This window comes from Mchenga conophoros, linkage group LG18 (genome assembly GCF_057382185.1).
Source record: "Mchenga conophoros isolate Kocher_MC1m ecotype Shallow Benthic linkage group LG18, M_conophoros_male_GT1.1, whole genome shotgun sequence".
NCBI classification, from domain to species: domain Eukaryota; kingdom Metazoa; phylum Chordata; class Actinopteri; order Cichliformes; family Cichlidae; genus Mchenga; species Mchenga conophoros.
In genome coordinates, this window is record NC_140543.1 from 22,537,110 (window position 1) to 22,560,605 (window position 23,496).

General features: G+C 40.7%; 1 protein-coding gene across 1 annotated transcript; it reads right to left on the reverse strand.

Annotated features, from left to right (window-relative positions):
• Nucleotides 1–36: 36 nt before the first annotated feature.
• On the reverse strand, nt 37–22,756 carry stk11 (serine/threonine kinase 11). The gene is made up of 11 exons (XM_085254535.1): nt 22,585–22,756; nt 20,898–21,827; nt 12,306–12,389; nt 12,024–12,113; nt 11,587–11,719; nt 11,224–11,360; nt 11,001–11,128; nt 7,957–8,014; nt 7,616–7,809; nt 1,588–1,834; nt 37–810 (listed from the first exon to the last, which is right to left on the reverse strand). Exons 2-10 carry the CDS (start codon nt 21,182–21,184, stop codon nt 1,626–1,628), a joined length of 1,320 nt encoding a protein of 439 aa, XP_085110661.1. The 5' UTR covers nt 21,185–21,827; nt 22,585–22,756; the 3' UTR covers nt 37–810; nt 1,588–1,625.
• Nucleotides 22,757–23,496: the final 740 nt, after the last annotated feature.

A 23,496-nucleotide genomic window follows, 5' to 3' on the forward strand; every position in this document is an offset into this window, starting at 1 on the left:
TAAATTCAAACAGAAAGGATCATCCAACAAAACAGCCTGTTTGGGACATGTTTTATATAAATAATAATTAAAAAATATTCATAGGAAAAAAAAAGAAAAAAAACCTAAAAGGGGAGGGAAAAAATACAAATCTCAAGGCTTCAGTCCGTCAGTGCATCCACATAAAACCAAGAGCTTTCCCTTTCTTCCAGCTCTGTACAGCATGCAGTTTCTATGTCGGTGGTAGCACTACCATAATTATGCTCAGCAGAGGTTTAAATATAGAATTATTCATAACATGTGTGGGGTTTTTTTTTTCCTCTTTAATTTTTTTTTTACACATCACAATGTGTTTTAAAAACTGCCATTAGGGTTCTGTAAAAACAAAAGGTAGTCAAAGAAACAAGGTGGGTTAAGGAGGGATGGGTGGGGTGGGTGGAGAGGAGGAGTGGGTAGGTGGGTGGTGGAGTCTGTAACGTCCGGTGCAACACTTGGCTCTCTGAGGAGGATGACAAGATTGGAGAGGAGGGGGGAGGGTTGGGAGGGGGAAAATGATAAGAGAGAACTGGATGAGTTTAGTTGAAAAGGAGCCCAAAATTTTGGAGAAAATAAACACCGTCTTCACAGCCTCAGTCTCAGAGCAGAAAGAACATTTCATGCTGTCCTCCTCCTCCTCGTCGCTAATACCGCATCTTCAAACGACTCTGGAGGCCAGTGGTCCAAGGAGGTTTGGGGAGGGGGGCAGGTGAAGGTGTTGGGGGGGCTTAATGTCAGCAGGTTTCTCTCACAACTGTGAGGACTCTGGACACAGGAGAACGAGGACAGATCACCCTGAGGGGACACAGACAACAGAATATTAACGGAAGTCTGACGAGGGTATTGAAAGCCCCCCCCCCCCGACTTAAAACTAAACGCTGTGACAGAATTTTTTTACAAGACAAGTACTAATTGGCGCCGTTAACGCGGAAAAGACTCAACCCACAGAGTGAGAAAGAGAGAGACACAAACATCCCACAGCCCACTTTATCTCATCCAAGGATGAGTCATCGCCTGAACAAATTAATACACAGCATCTCTCCTGCACTGCACCCGTGACAAACAGCCTCGCTCCGTGACTGGTTCTGTATGTGCTGAAGACAGAAAGAGCAGCTGTGGGCGGTAACTGGAAAAAGAGAGGAGGACAACTTGTTAAATTTATGTGTACGCTTGTAGCAAAAATCTGCCTCACTCCACGTGAATGAGGGTGACTGATGAACCCTACAAAGGCAACAGATCCGAACAGAAACAGGAGATGCATCACCGTGGGATAGGTCCAGATGTGGTTTTTTGTCACTGTATAGGAAAGTGCCCGTGTGTTTGCCAGGGGAATGGTGGTGATCCAGAGTGCTGCTTGCTGAATATCAACACAGACTCTCTTCACTCACTCATTTCCTCCCCCTCCTCCTCCCTTCCACTGCACTGTCATTCCTCCTACCTTTTATCTGGATCTGCAGCACCTGCTTTCCATAAGGGCTTCTTTATCTTTTCCCACTTTCTACTGTATAACAAGGGTGTCCTTCAGAAGCACAAATTGAGCCACAATTTTTGTGAAGCAGTCTGCACACTCACCAGGTGGGTTGCTGCTGAGGCAGAAAGGGGGAGAAGGGTCATTGCTGTTTGCAGGTGGAGAGCTTGCGGATTTTGCTGGCTGTGGAGACTCCTTTACGTGAGGGGTTGGACGAGGATGAGGATCGGCGTTCGGCTTTGGCCTTGCTGTTCAGAGACCCCCCTTCTGTCCCATTCACACAAACTGGCTTGGCTACAGCTGGACTGTGGTCTGCGTTCCCCTGATCCTGATCTTCTTCGGCCACTTGTCCTAAAGACACAAACACACACATACGAGGCTCAAAACAAACCCAATACACCAGTGTTGAGTGCTGCTTTGCTAACCAGCTGTGAGTTTGTAGTATGAGCAGACCCCTGTAGACATTTACCTTGTTTTATCCAACATCAAAGCACCAAAAACACTCGGACACTCATGTGCGACAAAAACCTTTGTGTTGCGTCAGGCTCTGAATTTCAGCACAAGGTCCAGGCTTTCTACTCCACGTGTCCAAGGAACCAGGAAGTCAAAAGATTAACTTAATTCTTAATTAGTATGAAAAAGCGACACTAATGCTATCCATTAAGGACAATAAAAACCAACCTTTACTTTTAAACCAGTTTCTAGTTTCTTCTTCTCTTTAGGCCTAAAGATTTTGTAACAGAAGGCATCGAATGTGAATGAGGAGTTTATCAGAGAAGTCAGTTTTGTGATTTTGGCTGCATTCACATGTAAAATCAACACTCTTGCTTGTTGTTAGCAGATATACTGCTGGTTTGAATGTGCTATGCTGAGTACATACTGAACTACCCTTGCTTTGTTTTCAAACCGCCTTAGAGAAAGAAGCTAAAATGGACACAAAGCATGGAAGAAAGACCTGCAGATGCACAATGTAGAATATAAAATTCTGTTTTTTGAACAGAAAAGCTTGCAAACATATTATAGTTCACCCACAGAAGAATTTATGAGTTTGCAAAGAGCCAGTTCACTAGATGATATCAAAAATGCCAAAAATAGAAAACAGCCTACTGCATTTTGTCACACATGACTTATTTTATCCATTAAAAACAAACCAACAAAACTGCACAGTCATCAGAAACCCTCACCAAAACCCCCATGATAACACAAGAAACCTGAAGCTGTGAGAACTGAAGGGGACTTAGGCTCATTTCTAATCAATATTTCTATTCTTAGATTCTACTGAAACACTCGCATGACTCACAGCTCACAAATGATCTGTATTTTTCGTATACTGGATCATACTGCAAGTGTGTATATATTTTGAGAGGGGAACGCTGAAAATCTAGTTTACCAACAGCACCATCAAAATGTCAGGTAAGGTAATGGTGAGAAGTGTGCGACAAACCGAAACCTACAACAACAGGAAATCCACTGGCTGAAAAATAGAAATTAACCTCAGTGTGACCAGTTTATTTCAGTACAGACATGTGTGAGTATCTGTGAGTGCAGCAGGCGCCAAGATAAACTTACAGGTTCCCACACAGCACAAACTGCAAGTCTGAGGAGAACATTAAGAGCAGGGACATATATATTTACTGATTACGAGAGAAGAGGTCAAACGAGTGATTTAATTTACCAAACACACCAACATTTTATTCCTGTGAAGCTTCCTGTGAGTGAGAGAGCGTGTGTGTGTGTGTGTGTATGTATCCTGGAAACCCATTCAGACTCCCACACTGAAACCATTTCAGCAGGATTATTTTTAGATCGCTTCATTCACATTCTGCAGCTCCATTTGGTTTTTTAATGTGGGGCACCAATTCTAGATATCCGACACCGACTACTGCATTTATTATTACCGACTGTTGCCTAGCAACAGATAAAAGATTTTAATTCGGGGGGGGGGGGGTTAAAGGAAGAGTCGGGGTGCAAATTAAATCAAATGAAAAGATGCAGTTAATATCTGCTCTTACCAGAGCCTGTCAACAGTGGGTTAAAGTTTGTACACATATCATTTAAGTGCACCTTGTTCCAGCCCTCTGAACCTTATTTCATGGCAAATCATTATGACTCGGCACAGCCTGGAGAGGAAATGGGGAATTTAAGATGCCTCAGGTTCATACTGGGACAAGCCTGATCCAGACGTCCACATTTCCGCAAAGACCGTGAGGGCAAAGAGCCATCATGCTGTCAGCGTATAAAATGCATGAGAGCAGTCTGACGCAGAGATTTTAAGGCTTTTATAAGAACTTTTCATAAGTCTCACTTCTGCAGGAAAAAGGGAATCACTCACAGCACAAAATGTAGTAATGTTTACTATTCAGGGATTTCACAAACAATGAAAAACAAGAAAAGAAGAAAAAAGGGGGGTAAATTAGCAGACGAGCAATGAACCCTCACATTTAGGTCCTGTCATACGCAGGTATTCTGGTAAACTCAGCTTACATTACATTTAAAAAAAAAAAAAAAAAAAAAAAAAAAAAAAAAAAAATGGTGCTTGAGGTCACTTAACACAGAGCTTTGGGAAAACTCGCTCCTACTGGCTCGTAAAATCAACATTTTGTCTTACATCATAGAAGGTGTGCTCCTATATTTGTTTTATTTTTGGCAAACTGGACACCATGATATCATTTGTAGGTCTGGCACACATTTCTACATGCGTAAGTGTGGATGTAGGCTTACAGGAAATCAGAGAATTGCAAGTCTATTAATTTATGATTTTTTTTTTTTTTAAACTGCTGCTTTCCTAACTTTGTTAACTTTATGACTAAAATAAGTTAAAAGGATACCAACGAATTACTTCTTCCTCCACTCTACTCAGGATCCTTTAATAGGCAGTTTGTCTACTGAGTTCCTCTGAATAATAATAATAATAATAATATTATCATCAATAACAACAACAGTAATAACAGTAACAACAACAACTTTTAACGAGTATTTAACATGTTTTGTCTTCATCAAGGTCGTGTCAGGTAATTTGTAGTCAAGTCTGGTCCCATTCATATTCATATCATTTTAAAACTACATGAACTCACACTGCACTGCAGCTGCACAGGGCCACAACCACGAGACATGATAGAAAATGTTATAAAACAATGCACACAAATAAAAACCCTGAGACTCACACAATTCCTAAATCGGTGTGGAAATCCTAGGAAATGACAGCAGCTTCCACGATTTGAGTTCACTGATTTGCACAGCCACTCCCAAAAGGAAATCACCAAACATGAGCACGATGTCAGGCTGAATGATTGAAGTGAAATAAATGATGTGTGATTACCAAGCTACATTAAACACCACATATCTGATCATTTGTGCGCTGACCTTCACACTGAACCCAAAGCCTTCAGTTTTAGTAACATTAAGACGTGACTGTTTTATTCTTTGCAATATGGGACGGAAAGATTAGCAGTAAGGCCTTTATCAAAACCAACAGTATCTGATAATTGCAAACTGCTGTAACATACTGAATACTTTAAAAGGGCAAGTACTTAATGTGAACTTCGATTTCTATGTGAATGGGATGGAAACAGCAGCGATGATTAAGTATTAATTATTTAGTCACAGGACATTACCTAATATATTTTATCCATACCATTTTACCATTTCCACACAAATCTTTAAAACAACCCATTCTTTCTGAATGTTTGTAAAGGCACAATGAAAGGCTAGGTGCCCGATTTCATACACATGTGACTATAGGACTGAAAACCCCTGAATGCAAGGAATAAGAGCTCTGGCCCAATACCATTTTCCACATATGGCATTAGCTACTCTGCTTACTTAGCCTCTGGAGGAAACATCCAATGTCTTGTGTATCCTGGATATCGACATTACACAGAAAATTTAAGACTTCCAATTAGAGCTGGGCGATAGAACGATAACGATATGTATCGCGATATAACTTTTACTGATAGAGAAATTAAGCTATCGCGATAGACCTCGCCGCTCTTGTCCTCAAAAAAAAAAAAAAAAAAAAAAAAAGGTCAGCCAATCCAAATTAAGTAGCGCAGAGCCGAACCAATCACAGCCGCAGCGTCACGTCGCGTGACTTGTTACGTACAGCACAAGTGCCAAGCCGCAGTGTGTTTGTTTGGGAAGCAGCCAGCGGGTAATGGAGCCAGCGCGTAATGGAGGAAATGAGTGTGCCGACTAGAAAAATCAACCGAGCGTGACCGAAGAGAAAACAGATGATGGTTCCAATGCCGGAGAGATTGTCAAACGGAAGAGCCATAGAAGTTCCGTAGTGTGACGGTATTTCGGCTATTTCAAGTCTGACAAAAAACAGAGTAGCGTGCACTGTAAATTGTGCCGAAAGCAAGTCTGGAAATACAATAAACTGGTGCATGCGTCACACTGTGCGCCACGTTATTGTTTCGGTGAAATGAATTTCTACAATACTGTTACTGTTAATTCTACTCTCTGCCGTGTTTAAATGCTTACATATACACACAGTTACTGTCCCTCCACACATACGACTCGGTTCTGCTTCTATGCCCCAGCTTTGTTTACTTTTTCCCACCGAGGCTTCTAGACTTCTGATTGGCCAACATTTAGGCACGGTTAGGAATCTAGCGCCACCTGCTGCTTTGGCATGTTCATAGCAGCGTTTTCCTTCATTTCTGCCTTTATGTGTGGACGGGATTATTTTTTAAAACGAAAATGGAAAATCTCCGTTTTCAAAAATACCCGTGTACGTGTGGACGTAGCCTCAGTCTCTGACTGGAAGCGCTAATTCGTCATTCGGCTTTTGTCAGACTAAAGTAACTGTTAAAACTGTTTGAAAAGCTCAGCTATACAACAAGGAGAGATTGAGAATTTCCTTTTAGTTCTCAGTTTATTTGATATTGACAAAAGTTAGTCAGTTTTGTCTGTTCTTCTGTAAAACAAACTAAGATTTATTTTTAGAATTAATATTTTGTTTCTAAGTGGAATTGACAATTTAGTCTGTTTTGTTTGTTCTATTTTGAAACTTAAACGCTTTAGCGGCTGCCTTTTGTGTAGTTTGCAATATTTGCCTTTATTTATCTGAAAAAGTCTCATGTTCCTTAAGTACATCTACCCTGTTGAACTTATTATGGGAAATAAATATTTAAATAAAAACAAGCTGCTGATTATTTCACATTTTACTTGTGAGCAACGGCACATTTAAATCTTACAAATATAGTTATTTGGCTTATATCGTGATAGATATCGTTATCGCCTGAAATGAAAAAAACATATCGTGATATGAAAAAATCTCATATCGCCCAGCTCTACTTCCAATGTTATGCAGTTGTTTGGAAATACGAATTTTAAAAAAGCAAACAAAACCCATGGTTTTGATACTGCAGTGTTTCCATTTTCATTAACTGACCTTCAAAGCCAAAGGAAGGAAGAAAAACTCCTTTCTTTCATTAATCATTCACTTTGTGTTATTTATGTGCATTTCTTTAATTTCAGTTCAATGTAAGTATTTATTACATTTGGAAGTTTCCTGATTTCTCTTTGCTGCTCTGTCTGTGTGTGTGTCTGTGTGAGTGAGAGAGAGGAAGGAGTGGTGGAGCACAACACAGAACCCAGCAGCAGAGGAAGAACAGAAGCATCAATTGGGCTGAAGACAACTCCTCATTACCGTACAGCAAGTGCAATAAAAGCTTCCCAACACGTGCTCCAAAGAGAGACAGACGCTAACAAACCCCAGATATCTGTAAGCCCGAGTACTGGCTGACACTCTGTCCTCATGTGAATTTTCAGTAGTTCAGCTGTAATTTTGTGTCAGAGTTTAAATGACACCTCGTAGAGGCAGAGTAACAATTATGAAATGTCCAATTTTCTTCAATACAACAAACTAGAACAATGACACAAAACTAAATGGAGGAGTAAAGCAGTGAACCTCGGGCAAACCGTCTCGGATTTCAGCAAATGCATTTCCCCTTTTTGCTCTTCACATTGACCGTATCCCTGCATGCAACCAAAGCCTGCTCAGACCTGACTGTAAACAGAACTAAGACAACCAAAAACCTTTCCTTGTCGACAGATTCCGCATATAGCATATCTGCTTATGGAGAGTACCCAACTCAAATCATAAGAATTATCTAAGCCCACTCTTACCTGGCACTGTGAAGTCCTGAGTGTATATGATCTCATCCTCCCCATCATAGAGCTCGTCATCATCCTCCTCTGTGTAGCCATGCAGATCTTCTAGATAGGGCACCACCGTCATACTCCGCCAAGGGTCCCTGCTCTCTGCGCTGGCAGGGATGGGTACAGGAGGCTCAGATGGAGGGTGTTTCTTCCGCACCCAGCTGGTAAGGTTATAAGGAGGATGGGATGGTGGGGGGGAAAGGGCATGTAGATAACAGATCAGTCTTTTATTTTTAGTGTAGAGTATAATTTTCCAAACACCTGATAATTCGTATGCTTAGTCACAGTAATACAATCAAAATACTCACTTGTGTTGCCTTATGTTTTGTATGGAAAACCTCTTCACAGGATCATACTCAAGCATGCCTAGATAAGGGGGGGGGGGGGGAGAGAACAAAACACAAACACGATGTCAAGGTGAATTTAATCACGATGATCCTGAACAATTTCCTCCACTCACATCTGTTTCCATGGAGCATTTAACAAACTGCTGGGAGGCCACAGCAATGTGGGGAAGGTGAACAGCAGCCAGACAGCAACCTCATTCAAGAACATCAATTAATGAAAGTGATAATCTTATTAATCATTGTATGTCAAAGCATCCTGCACAGCTGAAGAAGTCAATTAAGTACAGTAGAGAGAGAGAGGGGGGGGAAAAAGGACTGAGCAACAGCTGTAACAATGTAAAGAAGATTTTGTATCTCAATTATCACAATGTGGGCTGAATCTGTGGGAAAAGCGCAGTGTCAGTGTGATAAGGTAGAAGTGATGCAGTGCCTCTCCTACTAATGTAATTGTTTCCTAGTAGGCAGAAAACAGGAGTATGCAGGGTGCTGATAGTAGTGCTGCGCTGGCTGAAAGACACCTTTTTGTGGCTTATTTTAGGCGATGTAATTATGGACCGACTATTTCTCAGGTGCTGCGCCATCACACACACAGACGTCATACCGATGACGGGGGACTGAAGCCCAGTATGTTTTTCAGAAGAAACAAATCAGGGAGTTCTTTTTTCTCTTCATTGTTAAACATTTGATTCCTTTTGACAGAAAAAAAAAAAATGTTAAATCGCCTCCATTCGACCCAGAATCATTTTACAGGTATAAGCCCCAGCACTTATACCCGGCGCTTTTTTCCATAAAAGGACAAAGAGAGCAAAGCTGGATAATATGCTGAAATACAACTTAGCTTTCAGCCTTCATTGAAGGATTTCATTAGTTAGTAAAAACATAATCTTCCCAACATTGTTCTTGGATTTTATAGGCAGTGGGTTTGGGCTCTTGTAATAGATTCTTTTTCTGTTCCTTGTTTTTTTCCTCCTCCTTAGTTTCTTCTTCTTCTTTTTTTTTAAAATTTATTTGTTTTTAACTGAAGGACTCTTGCCTTTTTTGTTTTTTGTTTTTTAAACAAGGGGCAAAAGCAGTGCAGTATTTCACTTGGGAAAAACAATGCCCGACTGTGAAGTGCTTAGTATTCTGCTGCTGGCTCCAGATCAATGGAAACTACGTCAACAGCTGGAGGGATTTCTACAGTTTGGTGGAAGCCTGGCATGCTGAGAAGCCACAGTGACTTCCAGTGTCACAGCACCACCTACTGGGTGCACACAGAAAAGATCACAGTGAAACTGCTTGACATTTGAGTGATTTATTACCCACTAGACTGCTGGTTTTTCTATCCTATATTCTCCTGTTCACCAATCCTAGCAGTCTAGAGGATGTTTTCAGATATGATTAATAAGCATGACAAAAACATCTACTGTTAACGCTATGATCTTTAATGGATTCATTGTGCCCTAAACTGTAAATCCACTGCCTTTTATTTCAGCCTACACCTAAAGACTGACAGGCATAAAGGACTGAAAATAAATGTCAGTTTTTTTAAGTGTGACTCATTTTGCATTTCATGAAAATTGAGCTAAATCTAGGATAATGTATAGAAAACAAACACTGTAGTTTTGGATAAGGAGGGAAGCAACCTAAGAAACAAAATAATATATAAACCTGATGCATGCCTCATCTTGCAAACCATCTGGTGTACCGTCCTCAGTGGACAGCGGTTACAGCAAAACACCTGACTGCTAGGTGGTTAGTTTTGTGATGACGTTCAACAGCTGCAAGTAATTTTAATTTTAGAAGGGGGCACACCATCTGAGATTTTAAATAAATATCTATAGCAAACTTAATGTGTCACAAGTAACAGCCTGTTTTGTATCTTTACTTCGCAGCTCCTCCTACATGTCTCAAATGGTCAAAAATGGTTGGATCCATGCATTGGATTTGGCACCGTTTTTACACTGGATGCTCTTCCTAAAGCAATCCTATTTATCCGGGCTTGGGTCTGGCACAGAGAATACACTGGTCTGCGTCTCCTTTTGAGCTCAAATAAGGGATCTTTCATGTGTTAACCACTTCATCGTAAAGCCACAGATTGAGAATAAGAGGGTCTTCATAGGAATCAGTAAACAAGGTACATCAAAAAGGTTTTTTTTCCCCCTCCAATTATATCTACCGGTATATATCTATATCTATATCTCTAACCGCATCTGTAACCGGAAGGTCGCCGATTCGATCCCTGGGCTCTCTGTCCTGGTCGTTGTGTCCTTGGGCAAGACACTTTACCCTACCGCCTACTGGTGTTGGCCAGAGGGGCCGATGGCGCGATATGGCAGCCTCGCTTCTGTCAGTCTGCCCCAGGGCATCTCTGGCTACAACTGTAGCTTGCCTCCACCAGTGTGTGAATGTGAGAGTGAATGAATAGTGGTATTGTAAAGCGCTTTGAGTGCCTTGAAAAGCGCTATATAAATCCAATCCATTATTATTATTATTATCTATATCTCTATATCTATCTATATATATATATATATTTTTGAAGTACATGTACATAGAAGCTTCCCGTGCACTCGGCACATATACATATGATGGTCAAATTCGTCCCATACTTTTGCAAGCATATTGGAGTCACTGCAGCCACTGTTGCTGTTATGCTACCTGCAGGTGAATAAGTGAAACTTACAAACCCAAATCTTTCTAACAGTACATGTTTCGATTGTTACTGGTGAAAAGCTGCAGAATTAAAGCACCTCGAAATCAATTATTCTTTTTGATAGGCACTGTATATTGACACCTCTAAAATACTAAGAACACCTATCAATAGCTGTGAATATGGTAATATTTCCAGTCCAACAAACACTCAATGCTGACTTTTCACTTTAAATCTGTGTGCACACAGGGAATGAAACACCACTCTCAGGTGCTGTTCAGCATTTGCAAGGAGGCGGCAGACCACTGAATTGGCAAAACAAAATGCCAAAATTCATGCAGAAAATATAAACACTTTGGCTTCGAACAACACCAACCTCGCAGCAGGTCCGACAGGAGAGGTCCACACTCCTCAGGAATAGTGTACTCTCCTTTTCCAATGTTCTCAAATAGCTTATAGATGTTGTCCCCCTCAAATGGATACAGACTTGTTGTAATGTTATATCTGATTGAAAGGAAGCAAGAGTCAGAAAGAGTCAAGGACAGAATTTAGAGCTTTATGTGGATAAATGCATGACAAGTACGCAGAGTGCCGCTCACAGTGTTACTCCAGCAGACCAAATGTCCACTTTAAACCCTGAAAAGGTGTCCAGTCCATTGGCAATTTCTGGAGGCTGAAAGGCTGGAGAGCCCTGACTAGTACGACACGTGTCATCCTCTGCAAATGGGTGAAGGGCCTGAGGAAAAACAGCAAGAAAGAAATAGATTATTTTTTGTTCCTGTATACATTTCAATGCAAATAATTATAAACTTAACACCTTTAAAGCACCAACATAAGGAACAAACACAAGCACAAGGAATTAAAGTCATACACAAAGTCTATACAAAGAAATGCCAGCCCTTTTCTTCTAATCAAGAGTAAGAATTCAGAGAGTTTACGGAACTCTGGCAGGCGATGCTTACCTCTGCTACTCCCAGGTCGGAGATTTTAAGCGAGCCATCTGTGGTCAGCAGCAGATTCCCTGGTTTAATGTCTTTGTGAACTATTCCCTGGCTGTGCAAATATTCAAGGCCATCTAAGAGTTGGCAAAAGTACCTACAAGAAGCATCAACCAGAGGGAATTTATGGACACATTTAAAACCAGCCAAAGTCAATCACAGTAGAAGAAACTTATTATTTCTGTGGTTAGATAAAGCTGCATCACATTTTGCTTCAGCGGCTTTCCAGCAGTGACCCGACATTCACACAGTCTACGGTCAGCAATTTTAACGGTAGAGGCCCTGTAGTCTCCGATCTAAACTTAGGTTTGGAGCAGCGGCTGCAGAGAGGCTCAGACTAAATATAGCAGAGAGACTCAGGGATAGAGGAAGCAGAGAGGAGAAGTAAGAGGAAGACTTACCCGTGAGCTTGAAATACTGGAAACCTTTTCTCTGGGACGCTATCCAGCATTTCTTGCATCCCACAAACGCAATACTCCATCACCATATACGTAAGTCAGGAGTCAAGAGAATTTACCAAACCAAACAAACACATTTTTTACAATTATGAACCAACTATAAAATCGGGAAAAGTGCAGAACATAAATAGAACTTGGGTACAGAAATAACCAACTGTAAAATAGACCGTCTATAATAATTAATGTCAAAAATCAACATATGCTTATTCAGTAGGTAAAAGATATATTTTCTGCTTCTCTTCATTGTAAAGAACGTCCACCAACTGAATCACATTCTTGTGTTGGAGTCTTCTTAGCAGCTGAATCTCCCTATAAATGAACATACAGAGAAAAGACATGAAAATGCATCCACTTGCTTACTTAATGAGAGAAATTTTCTATTAGTATCATTTTCTACTGGGCCATGTTAGCTGCATAATGTAGGTTAAAGGCTGGGTACCGTACATCTGCACACTGGCTTCAGTGAGTGACTGTACAGCATGGCCACAACTGTATTATTAGTTTCATTACTTTCTAATAACCTGCTAAACAATGCAAGAACTGGTGAAAAATCTAGTTGTTTCACTACATAATGCGTAACAGGTTTATGATTTACTCTATACAGACAGTCAAATTTAAATTCATCATGTGATTTAGTTCTTAATGAAAAACATTGAATTAAGAGAAAACACATTTAAGACCGACTAATAGAAGAGGATGAGCAGAGTTGCAAGGACACCATGTTATCAGCTGAAACTGGCTTCTGATGGCCATGGGTAACAGTGCTGTCTGACATTTGCTGCTACTAACTTTAACAGAACACCATGCAGAAAAAGACACTTGGTGAAATATAGAGTTGCTGTCATCACAGTTTGCCCAGCAGAGCGGCTAAAGCCCTGACATTTACAATGCTCAGTATAGGCTAAAGCACCAGCAGCAGAGCAGATACAGTTAGGCTTTTTTTGGACAGTGGCACATTTTTCTTTGTAGCTATGACTATGTAACTGGGATTATGAATAAAATGAATAATAAAAATAATGAAAATTTCTATAATTTCTAAACTATTAGTGCCTGCTAAACAATGGATTGTTAAATTCTGACATGTGTCATACTGTTCGATTGTTTGTTAATGAGACCCTAACAAATATGCACCCACCAAAAACAGTGCAGCAGTAGCAACTCCATTCTTACTATAAAGACAGATAACCTGACAGTTTACTTTGCTGCCCAAAGAGGAGACGTTCAAATCACCGGCATGGCAAAACCCCTGGAGACTGAACATTAATCAGCGAGCCATGAAAGGGAACGCTAATGAATCTGGATCGTAAGAGGGGGGAGAAAAAAAAAAAAAAAAAAAAAAGCACAAACCACAGACTTTCCAGGGGTAATATCCAGATGCTCCCACAGGAAATATTGAGAGCTTGCTTTACAATTACAGGAAGGAATCTAAAATCAAGTATCATTTTGTATTTTTGCACATTTCGCTGAGCATCACGATATATTATTTGCACTCATAACAAGACAACTTGTATTGGTCATAATTCAAAGCAGTTAGCATAACTATGAATGAAATGCTGCTTACTTCTCTGTAATATTTTTTCATATATAGTGAAGACCGGTTTGTTTAACTGCCATTTATGTTACATAATGCAGTAGAGGTAAACAGGGTAAAAAAACCCCAACAACAACATTTTTTTGATTGTTGAATAAGATTCTCCGCCTGCTTCTCTTGATACTACATCACACAATAACAAGTCAAAGCCATAAAGGAGGGCTGCCTAAAATAAATAACACTCTTCAGTCCCTTCAGAGCTGAGACATCATCTGTGCTCTCACAAAATACACACTTCAGAGCTTTTCTGGCCGTCGTCACCCTGCAGTGTATGAGCTGCGTCAATCCTTCGTCTTAAACACAACCCCCCCTACTGACAAATGGATATTCAGGGGCTAGTCAGCCTCTCGCTTTCACACACAGACACACAAGCGGTTACTGCTGCATCACTGCACTGGCAGAAAGACTAAAAAGCTCACCCACATGTAGAACAGAGCAACATTAAAATATCGAGTCTGAAACTGGCTACTAAATGATGTACAGATGTGTGAACTGTAGGAAATCACAGTGCATTAATAACAGAGCTCATTTCCATAAAAAGTGAATCATGAAATGGAGGCAGGGCTGTTGCTTAAGGCACACTGACTGCTGCAGTCCATCCACAGTCTGAGTTCAAATGTGCACCGATGGACCTCGTGCATTCGAGGCCTGCAATCCGCAGAGCTTAGTGATATGGCAGTGACTCAGGCACACAGCACCAACATAAACAGCTGATCAAAATCTGCATCTCCACTGTGCGTACCCGTGTGTGTGTGTGAGCCTGTCATTCCAAATGTGGGAAGGGCATTCTTGGCGTGTTACCATAGGAACAGAAGTAGCATTGCTCAATCAAAGCAAGCATAAGCATGCTTGTCCCTATAGCAACACTTTAAAAGCAGGAAGTGTTAGGCACACAGGAATGCTCAACAGTGGCTGAATAGAGAGGCTGGGGGCTACTATGACACCCAAGCACAGACAGGCATTCACAGGCTCGGGAATACAGCTTCCTCAGGCTGGAAAACGTAAGGCAAACACCAAGTGGGAGGGGTGTACAAGAAGAAAAAGTACAAGGGGGAAAAAAGCAAAGGGAAAACAATTTCACACATCAAGAGACACTGCTATGGCCCCATTAACAAAGTGACAGAACCATGTACTATTGCAGCCTATAAATATAACCAAAGAAATCTAAAATAAGAAAGTGAGAACTGGCTTTAGATGAGCTACATTGTAACTCAGGAAAAGATACACCAGCATGCAAAGAAAGCAGTTGAGGCTGATGAAGACCTGCTTCGTGAAGCTGTGTGATATTCTAACACACCTGTTCAATCTGAAGCTCTCAAGGCTGCGGAAAATGCCTTGCTTGGTTCCCGTTCCAAAAAGTCATCTCACCAACCACAATGACTACAGACCTGCAATGGTCCCCTCACATGTCATTAAGGGTGTTTTCACACCTATAGCTTGTTTACTCTGGTCTCAAACAGTTGATGCTTGTAAACTGTAGCTTTTCCTTGTGGTTTGATTTCACACACAGAAAAAATTCTGTGTGAACCAAACTGCGTAACTACAAACCCTTTATAAGGAATTCACATCGTTTAGCTGTTGGATGTATAGTCTTAGGTTTGTGTAGAAGCTGCTGTGTAATTTCCTGCAAATAATTAATAAAGGATCTAACTATTTATCTAAAAAAGAATGTGGTGCAAGAGTTTAGGCATTTTAACAGATCTTAGCTCTTGGATAACTTTTACCAGGGTCTATGAGCTTAATTAGCATGCCAGGGGTATTACTTGTTCACATTTAGGTCCAGAATATACTCTATTCCGGACACAGACAGCTGAAGACCTGACGGCTGGTGGCTCATACTTCTTTTTAAGTTTCCTTTAAGTCCACTGCTTGGGGTGCTCGTGGCTCAAGAGTTGGGAGTCCGCCTTGTAATCGGAAGGTTGCCAGTTCGAGCCCCGGCTTGGACAGTCTTGGTCGTTGTGTCCTTGGGCAAGACACTTCACCTGTTGCCTACTGGTGGTGGTCAGAGGGCCCGGTGACGCCAGTGTCCGGCAGCCTCGCCTCTGTCAGTGCGCCCCAGGGTGGCTGTGGCTACACTGTAGCTTGCCATCACCAGTGTGTGAATGTGTGTGTGGATGACTGGATGTGTAAAGCGCTTTGGGGTCCTTAGGGACTAGTAAAGCGCTATACAAATACAGGCCATTTACCATTTAGTCTGTGCATTGTAATGAAAATTCCCAGCTGACAAGTCTGCATGGTCACAAAACAAACACCTCAGAAAGAGGAAAGATCTGAAAGACCAAGAAAACGCTAAAAAACAACTTATTGTAGGATTGCTAGTTAGGCTAGCAAAAGCTGCGTTAGACCTTCAGAAAACCTAGATAAAGTAGTGAAGTACTTGAACAAATGTGACCTTCATGGAAGAGTCAATAAAAAAAAAAAAAAGAAAAACATTTCCTGTGACCTCAACATGAAACTCAGCAGAAGTTTGAAAATGAAATAAACAAGCCTGATGTATTTTGGAAACAAGTCCTGTGAACTGATGAAGTTAAACCAGACCGTTTGTAGTGCAAAGGGCAAAAGGTACATGTGGAGGAAAAGCGCTGAACATTTTTATGGCACGAACCCTTCACCCACTGCTTAGTTTGGTGGCAGACGATGGCCATGGAGAAGATTTTTCTGGCAATAAAAAAACCCCCAATGAATTCTATGAAATACCGCCAAACTTCTAGAAGGAAACAACACACCATGTATAAGGCAGCTGAAGATGAATAGGGGAGACCTTAAAATACACCGTGGATTACAACAGGAACTGCAAGATTAAGGTTTGGACATGGTGCTCACAGATGCCCGATATAAAAAACAAAACAAAACAAAACAAAAACAAACCCCCCAAAACAAAACAAGCATGGATATTAAACGAACTCTGCATGCAAGAAAGCTCATAAATTTCACATAACTGGAAGCCTTTTGCAGGAAAATTTTGCAAAATTCTCTCTAACAGCATTCTAAACACTCAAAAAAAAAAACAAAAAACCCCCAAAACCCTTTAAGTTGTAATACTAGCCTGAGAAGATGTTACAAAGTACTGACTGTGTATCTATTTTTATAAGATTTGCACATGTGGACAAACCGGTTTTCACCATTCTGCTTTGAACAAACTTTTCAAAGTTTATCAGGGGAGACAGGCTACAGACTTGGGACTGGACTCAGGCCTGGACGTGACCACTCAAAAATAAAACTTAAAAAAGGAAAATGAGTCAGTGTCTTAATAGAAAATAAATGTCTCACAAGTTACATTTATTTTGCCAACAGTTGGTTTTCTAAGGATTTCAAATTTTGCATTTTCATTTTAACCTCTACCATCACTTCTGGTCAGCTTGTGTGTTTTGTTTTGTTTTGTTTTTTCCCCCAGCCATCATTGACTTAGTGACCTTTACACAAGGACTTACCCTAGTGAGATACTGAAACTCTAAAAACGCTCTTGTAACATTTTCCTTATCGGGACTTTTACGTAACACTGAAGATTTGCACAAAATACTTTTTTATAATGATTTTCTTCCTCCAGAAAATCAACACCAGTAACTGGACTTTGCATTTGTAGGTGTATTTAATTTGTTGTACTTTGATTACAAGTCACAAGTGCTAATTACCAACACTACACCCCAGAGCCAGTAATGGGGTAGGGAATGCTAATTTATTGTTTTCTGGTTCTCTGCTGACATTAAAACAGACTTTGTCTTAGTGGTGTTGTTAAATATTCCCACTCATATCATCGAAGACTCAACAGTGCAAAATAATAAATAAAAATCGAGCAGAAATAAATAAGTATTAACAACATTGAGGTGAACAGTGATAAATGGTGAATTGAGCCGACTGCATTCTCAAACTGCATCGTAGTGCAAAGGCAGCACTATGGGTGAACAGAGCCAGTGAAGATACTAACAGCTGAGACTACAGCTGCTGCAAGGCTTTTATTCCCAGCAAACTAAAATGCAGCTTTAGATTATAAAGCACAGTTTTCTAGGACAAAATTTGTTTAAGTTAGATAAAACACGCCATTGCAATACCAACAAAATGATTCTAACTGAGCTTACGGGCTTTTTCATTGCTCTGCTGCTGTTGTGACTGTGGCCTAAAAAACCCCCCAAACAAACAAACAAAAAACCCCCACATTATCTTGCAGCTTCTTTCTGTCTGGGTGAACTTGCTCTGACAGTTTTCTAAGGCTTACTCTATAATTAGCACAGGCCCAAGGCGAAAGGCTGGAGTGATATTTAATAATACTGCTGTGATTAAAACTACCGATGCTCATCAAGAAATGTGGGATGCAAAAAAAGAAAGAAAAGAAAAAAAGAACACACAGACATGACAGCTAAATCACAGAGGCAGTGAGACAAAGGAAACAGAGCCCCAAGAACAGAAAACAATTACACAGTTACTAGAAATCCATCTACTACTCACAAACAAAAACAAAACACGTTACTGGTTTGTATAAGTAATATTTGATGACTAGGGGTGCAACGATACACAAAATTCACGGTTCGGTTCGGTTCGATACTTTGGTGTCATGGTTCGATATTTTTTCGATACAAAAAAATTGTTCATGCCTTTTTAATTTGTCATTTATTAAAATTATAAATATATATTTTAACTCAAAAGTACAGTTTTTAAATTTAACCCTAACCTTTGTGCGTGTTTTTTATTTTGACAGCGAATGCGCACCTGCGGACCACTTATGTGCAGCCCTGGTTATTTAGCTCGTCATATTGCAGCAACAGAAATTCTTTTGTCCATGAAACCATAAAACTGCACTTTCTTTTTGCCTTATAGTCTGATTTGTCATAACTTCTCCTGCTGCTTTTACACACGCACTCACATAAGCTCAGCGATTCTCTGCGCGATCAACCTCTCACATGTTTAAGCTTGCTGCAGGAGATTTCACTTGTCATGTTTTCATAGTAAGCTAACGATTAATAAGACGATGTCAGAGGAATTGGTGCACAAATTATCATCACTCACCAATCAGTACTGTCGCTCTCTATACACAGTTTGCACGATTGCAAAGTGAAAGCAAAAAAACAAGCGCAAATTCAAACGCGATTTCAATATGTCACATATTGACAGTGGCTCACCGATGCCAATGACATAATTACCCAGCTACATTTCTGAAAGAATGCAAAAGCATTGACATATATTTTTCCTACAATAGCCCGACGGGCAGGGAAGAGATAGATTTTGGTAGCCCGACTGAAAAAAATCGCTAGCTCCGGGACGTCGGGCTAGCGATATTGCAAGCCCTGTATCTGATTGAGGAATCACTCATCTTTGGAAAAGAGAGTTTATTACAGAGAAATGGATCTTTCCAAAATAAAAGCTATACTATCCGCTTCTTCTGGGCTATATTCTCAGCAGCATAAGGAGAATCATGTGCTAACAGCTGTCTAAATGACTCGGCTAAAGTTAGTAGCATGCTTGTTGTTTTTGTCTTTGCACTAGGATGATGTCGGCGTAAATGTGCAGTCATATTCGTTGTGTTCCCACTAGTGCTTTCAGGTTAATCTCGTTGAAATGACCTTAACGCCACAACACGGCAAATCTCCGTTAATGAGCTACCGCCGATCGCTCCGTGCATGGGGCTAGACGGCCAACACGTTAACGAGCTAACTGCGCTAACACACTAGTTCACACCAATGTAATTGAGCATTGCATGGCACATCCAACATACTGTTTTACTTTAGTCCATGACTCGCTTACCTTCAGGGTCATACATCACATGAAAACCAAAATAATTCCAAACGCCAGATCTGAATGAGAGTGGGGGAGGTCCATGTTGCTGAGAGCTTAACTTCTGTCTCGCTAGCTTGCCCTGTGCTCTTCCTCCTGACTATGCTGTCTGTGTGGAGCGCTCAGTGGATCTGCGCTCGACAGTGCAGCCTAGGCGGAGTAGTCGAGCGCAGATCCACTGAGCGCTCCACACAGACAGCATCGTCAGAAGGAAAATTGATAAAATAAATTACAAATGTTGTATTGTTCGATACATATGCGTACCGAACCGAAAGCACTGTATCGAACGGTTCAATATCGATACGAATATCGTTGCACCCCTATTGATGACATATTTTTTTTCCTCTGTGCATGTTGTGTAGATGCACTGGAATTAAATAACCGCTTTATCAAATGGATAAGTGAAGATCTGAGCTGAAGACACCGTTTTTTTCCCCCCATCACAGGGGGGATTGCGAACAAAAAACTAAGCATTAACAGAGTACGTTGATGAAAGTAATCAGGTTTCATGTTTATGTGACTACTGCAAAAAGCTGACAATGACCTATTGATGTGCATCTAAAAATCGCTGAATGCAGCATCCTCATGCAGCCTTTCGCTGTCTCCTTCACATTTTAGCAAAAATACACAACCATTTCCTGCAGTTTTTTTTCCCCCTATTAGATAAAAACAGATCCACACATTTGTGCATCGCTAATAAATCACTCTTCTCTTTTTTATGGCTAGGTGTAGAAAGTCATCATTTAGGCCAGATCTGCAAGTTGGCCTTGCATCTACGGATGGTGTTTGGCATATGTGTGTGCGAGCCAGCTTTGACTGGGAGGTACCATTAGTGCAGCGACACAAATGCTATTGATATTACCGATATAATTCTACTATTATTGACTTTGTTCATATAAATGACAGATGGATTACCCACCGCAATGATCAACGACTCTTACATTTTAATGGCTGCACAAGCACAACCTCACTCTCAGGATTCAAGAGTGATGCTGACTATGTAAAATTATCTTTGCTATGTCAATTGCTGGACAGGTTTGGCTTTGTTAAGTGAGAAAAATAACTGTGTATTGAAATTAAATGTCTCAAACATATTACAGTATTCTGGTGTTTGGATTGAAACTAAGGCTTTGTGTCTGCCTTTTTCCCTTATCAGTTATGATCGGTAGGTTTCAAGTACAGTATCAGGTTTTTCATTTTAAAAATACAAATTAGGAGTTGTACACGTTTCGGAAAGGGAGCTGCATTTTTTTAAAGGCTATGGCACACATTAAAACTCATAAGAAACTGATTTTACTGTTGGCAGGCTAAATTAATTTTCTGTGTAGTGACTAAAATTAATTATATTTTGATCATACACTGCAGGCATGCCACCTAGTTTTACCTAGTACAACCAACTAAAAAGACCTTTCAAGAGGCATGTGTGAAACAAGATAAAACACAAATTGGGAAACACTCACTTTTTCACATTGGCTTCTCCATTGGGAATCCTCCTAAGCTTCTTCTTCTTCAGTATCTTGACAGCCCTACGACAAAGAGTCTCTGAGTCCAGCATTTCTTTCACCTTGCCATAAGATCCTTCCCCGAGTAGATCCCCCATCAAGTACTTTCCTATCAGCTTTGCCCTCTTCCTCCGAGGCTGGTAGATCACCTCTGTAGAGTCAATGCGGTGAATAAAAGTATCCATCTCCATCAGTTCATTTTCATTTAGATAGTCAGACAGGTGAGGCAACTCGCTGGCACTCATGATTGACAGCTTGTACTTCCAGGGAAGGAAACGGTTTGCTGCTGTGAAGTAACCCACTGGTAACCTTTCAGCACGGAGGTGAGTATTTTAATTCTGCAGGATGAGTTACAAAATACTGAACATTGGAGAGGGAGTAATCAGGCCTGAGAGTTAAGGGGAGGAGGTGGGTGATCAGGCCCAATTTGTAAACTTTTTCACTCAAGAGGGGCAAAAAGGGGCAAAAAACCCTTGGAGTCCAGTACCGAGTTAGTGCTTTATACTGTGCATTTTAACTACATCTACAACAAGTGCGGTTGAACAGAAAACTGGAAAAAAAAAGCGATACTACAACGTTTTTCTTCTCTTTCACCAATCACCTCAGAATTAATACCATACAGTCTTAAGCAGAGGCAACCAGTCTTGATTCAAGGCCACGCAGCACGGCATTTCTGTCAAGGGTCCATGCTGGATATCAGAGTTTTCTCAGGGTACATAAGTGTTTATAGCTGGATTGGATCCAAGCACAGATCTACAGCCAGAGCATGCAGCAGTATCAGTCCAATCTCTGCTATCAGTGGGGCTCCTGGAGATCGACTCCAATGTCCAATGTGTTGAACTGTCCTCAGGTGTCCTCCATGTCACCGCGGTTTTTACTGCCCGGTGCCTGAAAATATGAGTAATTTAAACATTAATAAAAACACAAGCATAAGTTAGCCATCTTTGGTAAACAATCGACAACACATCAACACCTAACCACCTTGAAATCCCGTGGTCAAAAAACAAAACAAAAGTCACCAGGTTATTCTTTCTATATGCAAACATAACAACCTCATATATATGTAAGGATTGTAGTTTACAAGTTCTTAAGCCGGAATAAATATTTTAAGTGTCAACTGTTGGCTAGCTGATAAGCTAGTGCAGCAAGTCTGCTTGAATGAACTAGCCTGAAATGCCACTTTGCGGTCCGTCGGTAAGCACACATTCAGCAAGCACAGTAGGTTTCATCTCAGAGACATGCTTAAAAACAACAAATAGCAATTTAATTTGACAGTGAACTGACAGAGAACAGCTGGTAGGTGAGGGGGTAACCGAAACGTCGTCATCCAACTGGAGCTAACGGTGGCTGTGCACCTCCAGTACTAGCTAGCCAACTTTGCCTGACGTTTGTATTTAGCGTTAGCCAACTTCACCTCCTTTACCGGTGGAAGCGGAGGCAATAATGGGGACACACATTGTTCTCTAAAGACAAGGCATTACGCTTAGCCGACAACAGAGACACCATCTTCAACATCTTCTACACTCAGAAGAAACGCACCAGATAAATTCAGCTAACGCAAGCTAACCGGAGTTGCGTTGGATGCCAATGTAAATAGCGAGCTAGCTGGTTAACAAGCTAACTAACTCCCGGTACTGGGTCTCACCTAGATCCAAATGAACCTCCTTTTCGCTGCAAGGTTTGTCCTCTGTTGTGAGTCCGTCCCCAATTAATAAATTATTTAACTTTAGTCTGACAAAATCTCAGTGATATATTTTTTCCCCTGACTCTTCGTGTTACTCTTGCTTCTCAGGTTGTCGCCATCTTGTTTACCTACCCACCCCCCCCTACTCGCAGGGACAGCCCATAGGTTAATGCGTCAAATCAAAGTTTTTTTCCCCCCCCCCAAACAATGTAGAGGAATGTCAACAACAGGGGAGTTTAATACAACAACTGTAATCTTTCTCATTTCACTTTTAATAAGGGATTTTACCCCACTGTTATCTGTGATCATTTATATTTCCCAGGAGAGTATATTCTCGGCAACTGTAGTTCATTTTTCTCAAGCACTGATTACAAGAAAGAGAAATTGTTAACTGAGACAATTAATTAACCAATTAAATATCCAATTATTCCAACTAAAAAATGTCAATCATTACTTGTTTCATCTTCTCAAATGTCAGGATTTATTTGCCTTCAAGATAAATAATTTAAGTATATTGTCAAAAGCTATTTTACATCCCTATCACAATTCTCATAAATTTTAAGAGATCAAAAGATTAATGGATTATAATAATTGCACCCACTAATATCTGTCTTAAGAAATTTAATCCATCAAGAAACCCTCATGCCATTAACCAGCAACTCTCGATTTACTTTCTACTTTCACTTAAGTTGCCTCTGATTGATTGTTTGGCTGAGGAGCAGCTCTTGCTTAGCTGGGATTTCTGAGTTATATTTATCCTGTCTAAACCTCTCTGGAGAATGGCAAACTGAAGGTCTGGTTTCACTGATTTGTCACTCCTCACTACTGGCTGCTTGAGCCCGGTCAAGCCTGCTTAATGACTCACTGCTGTAC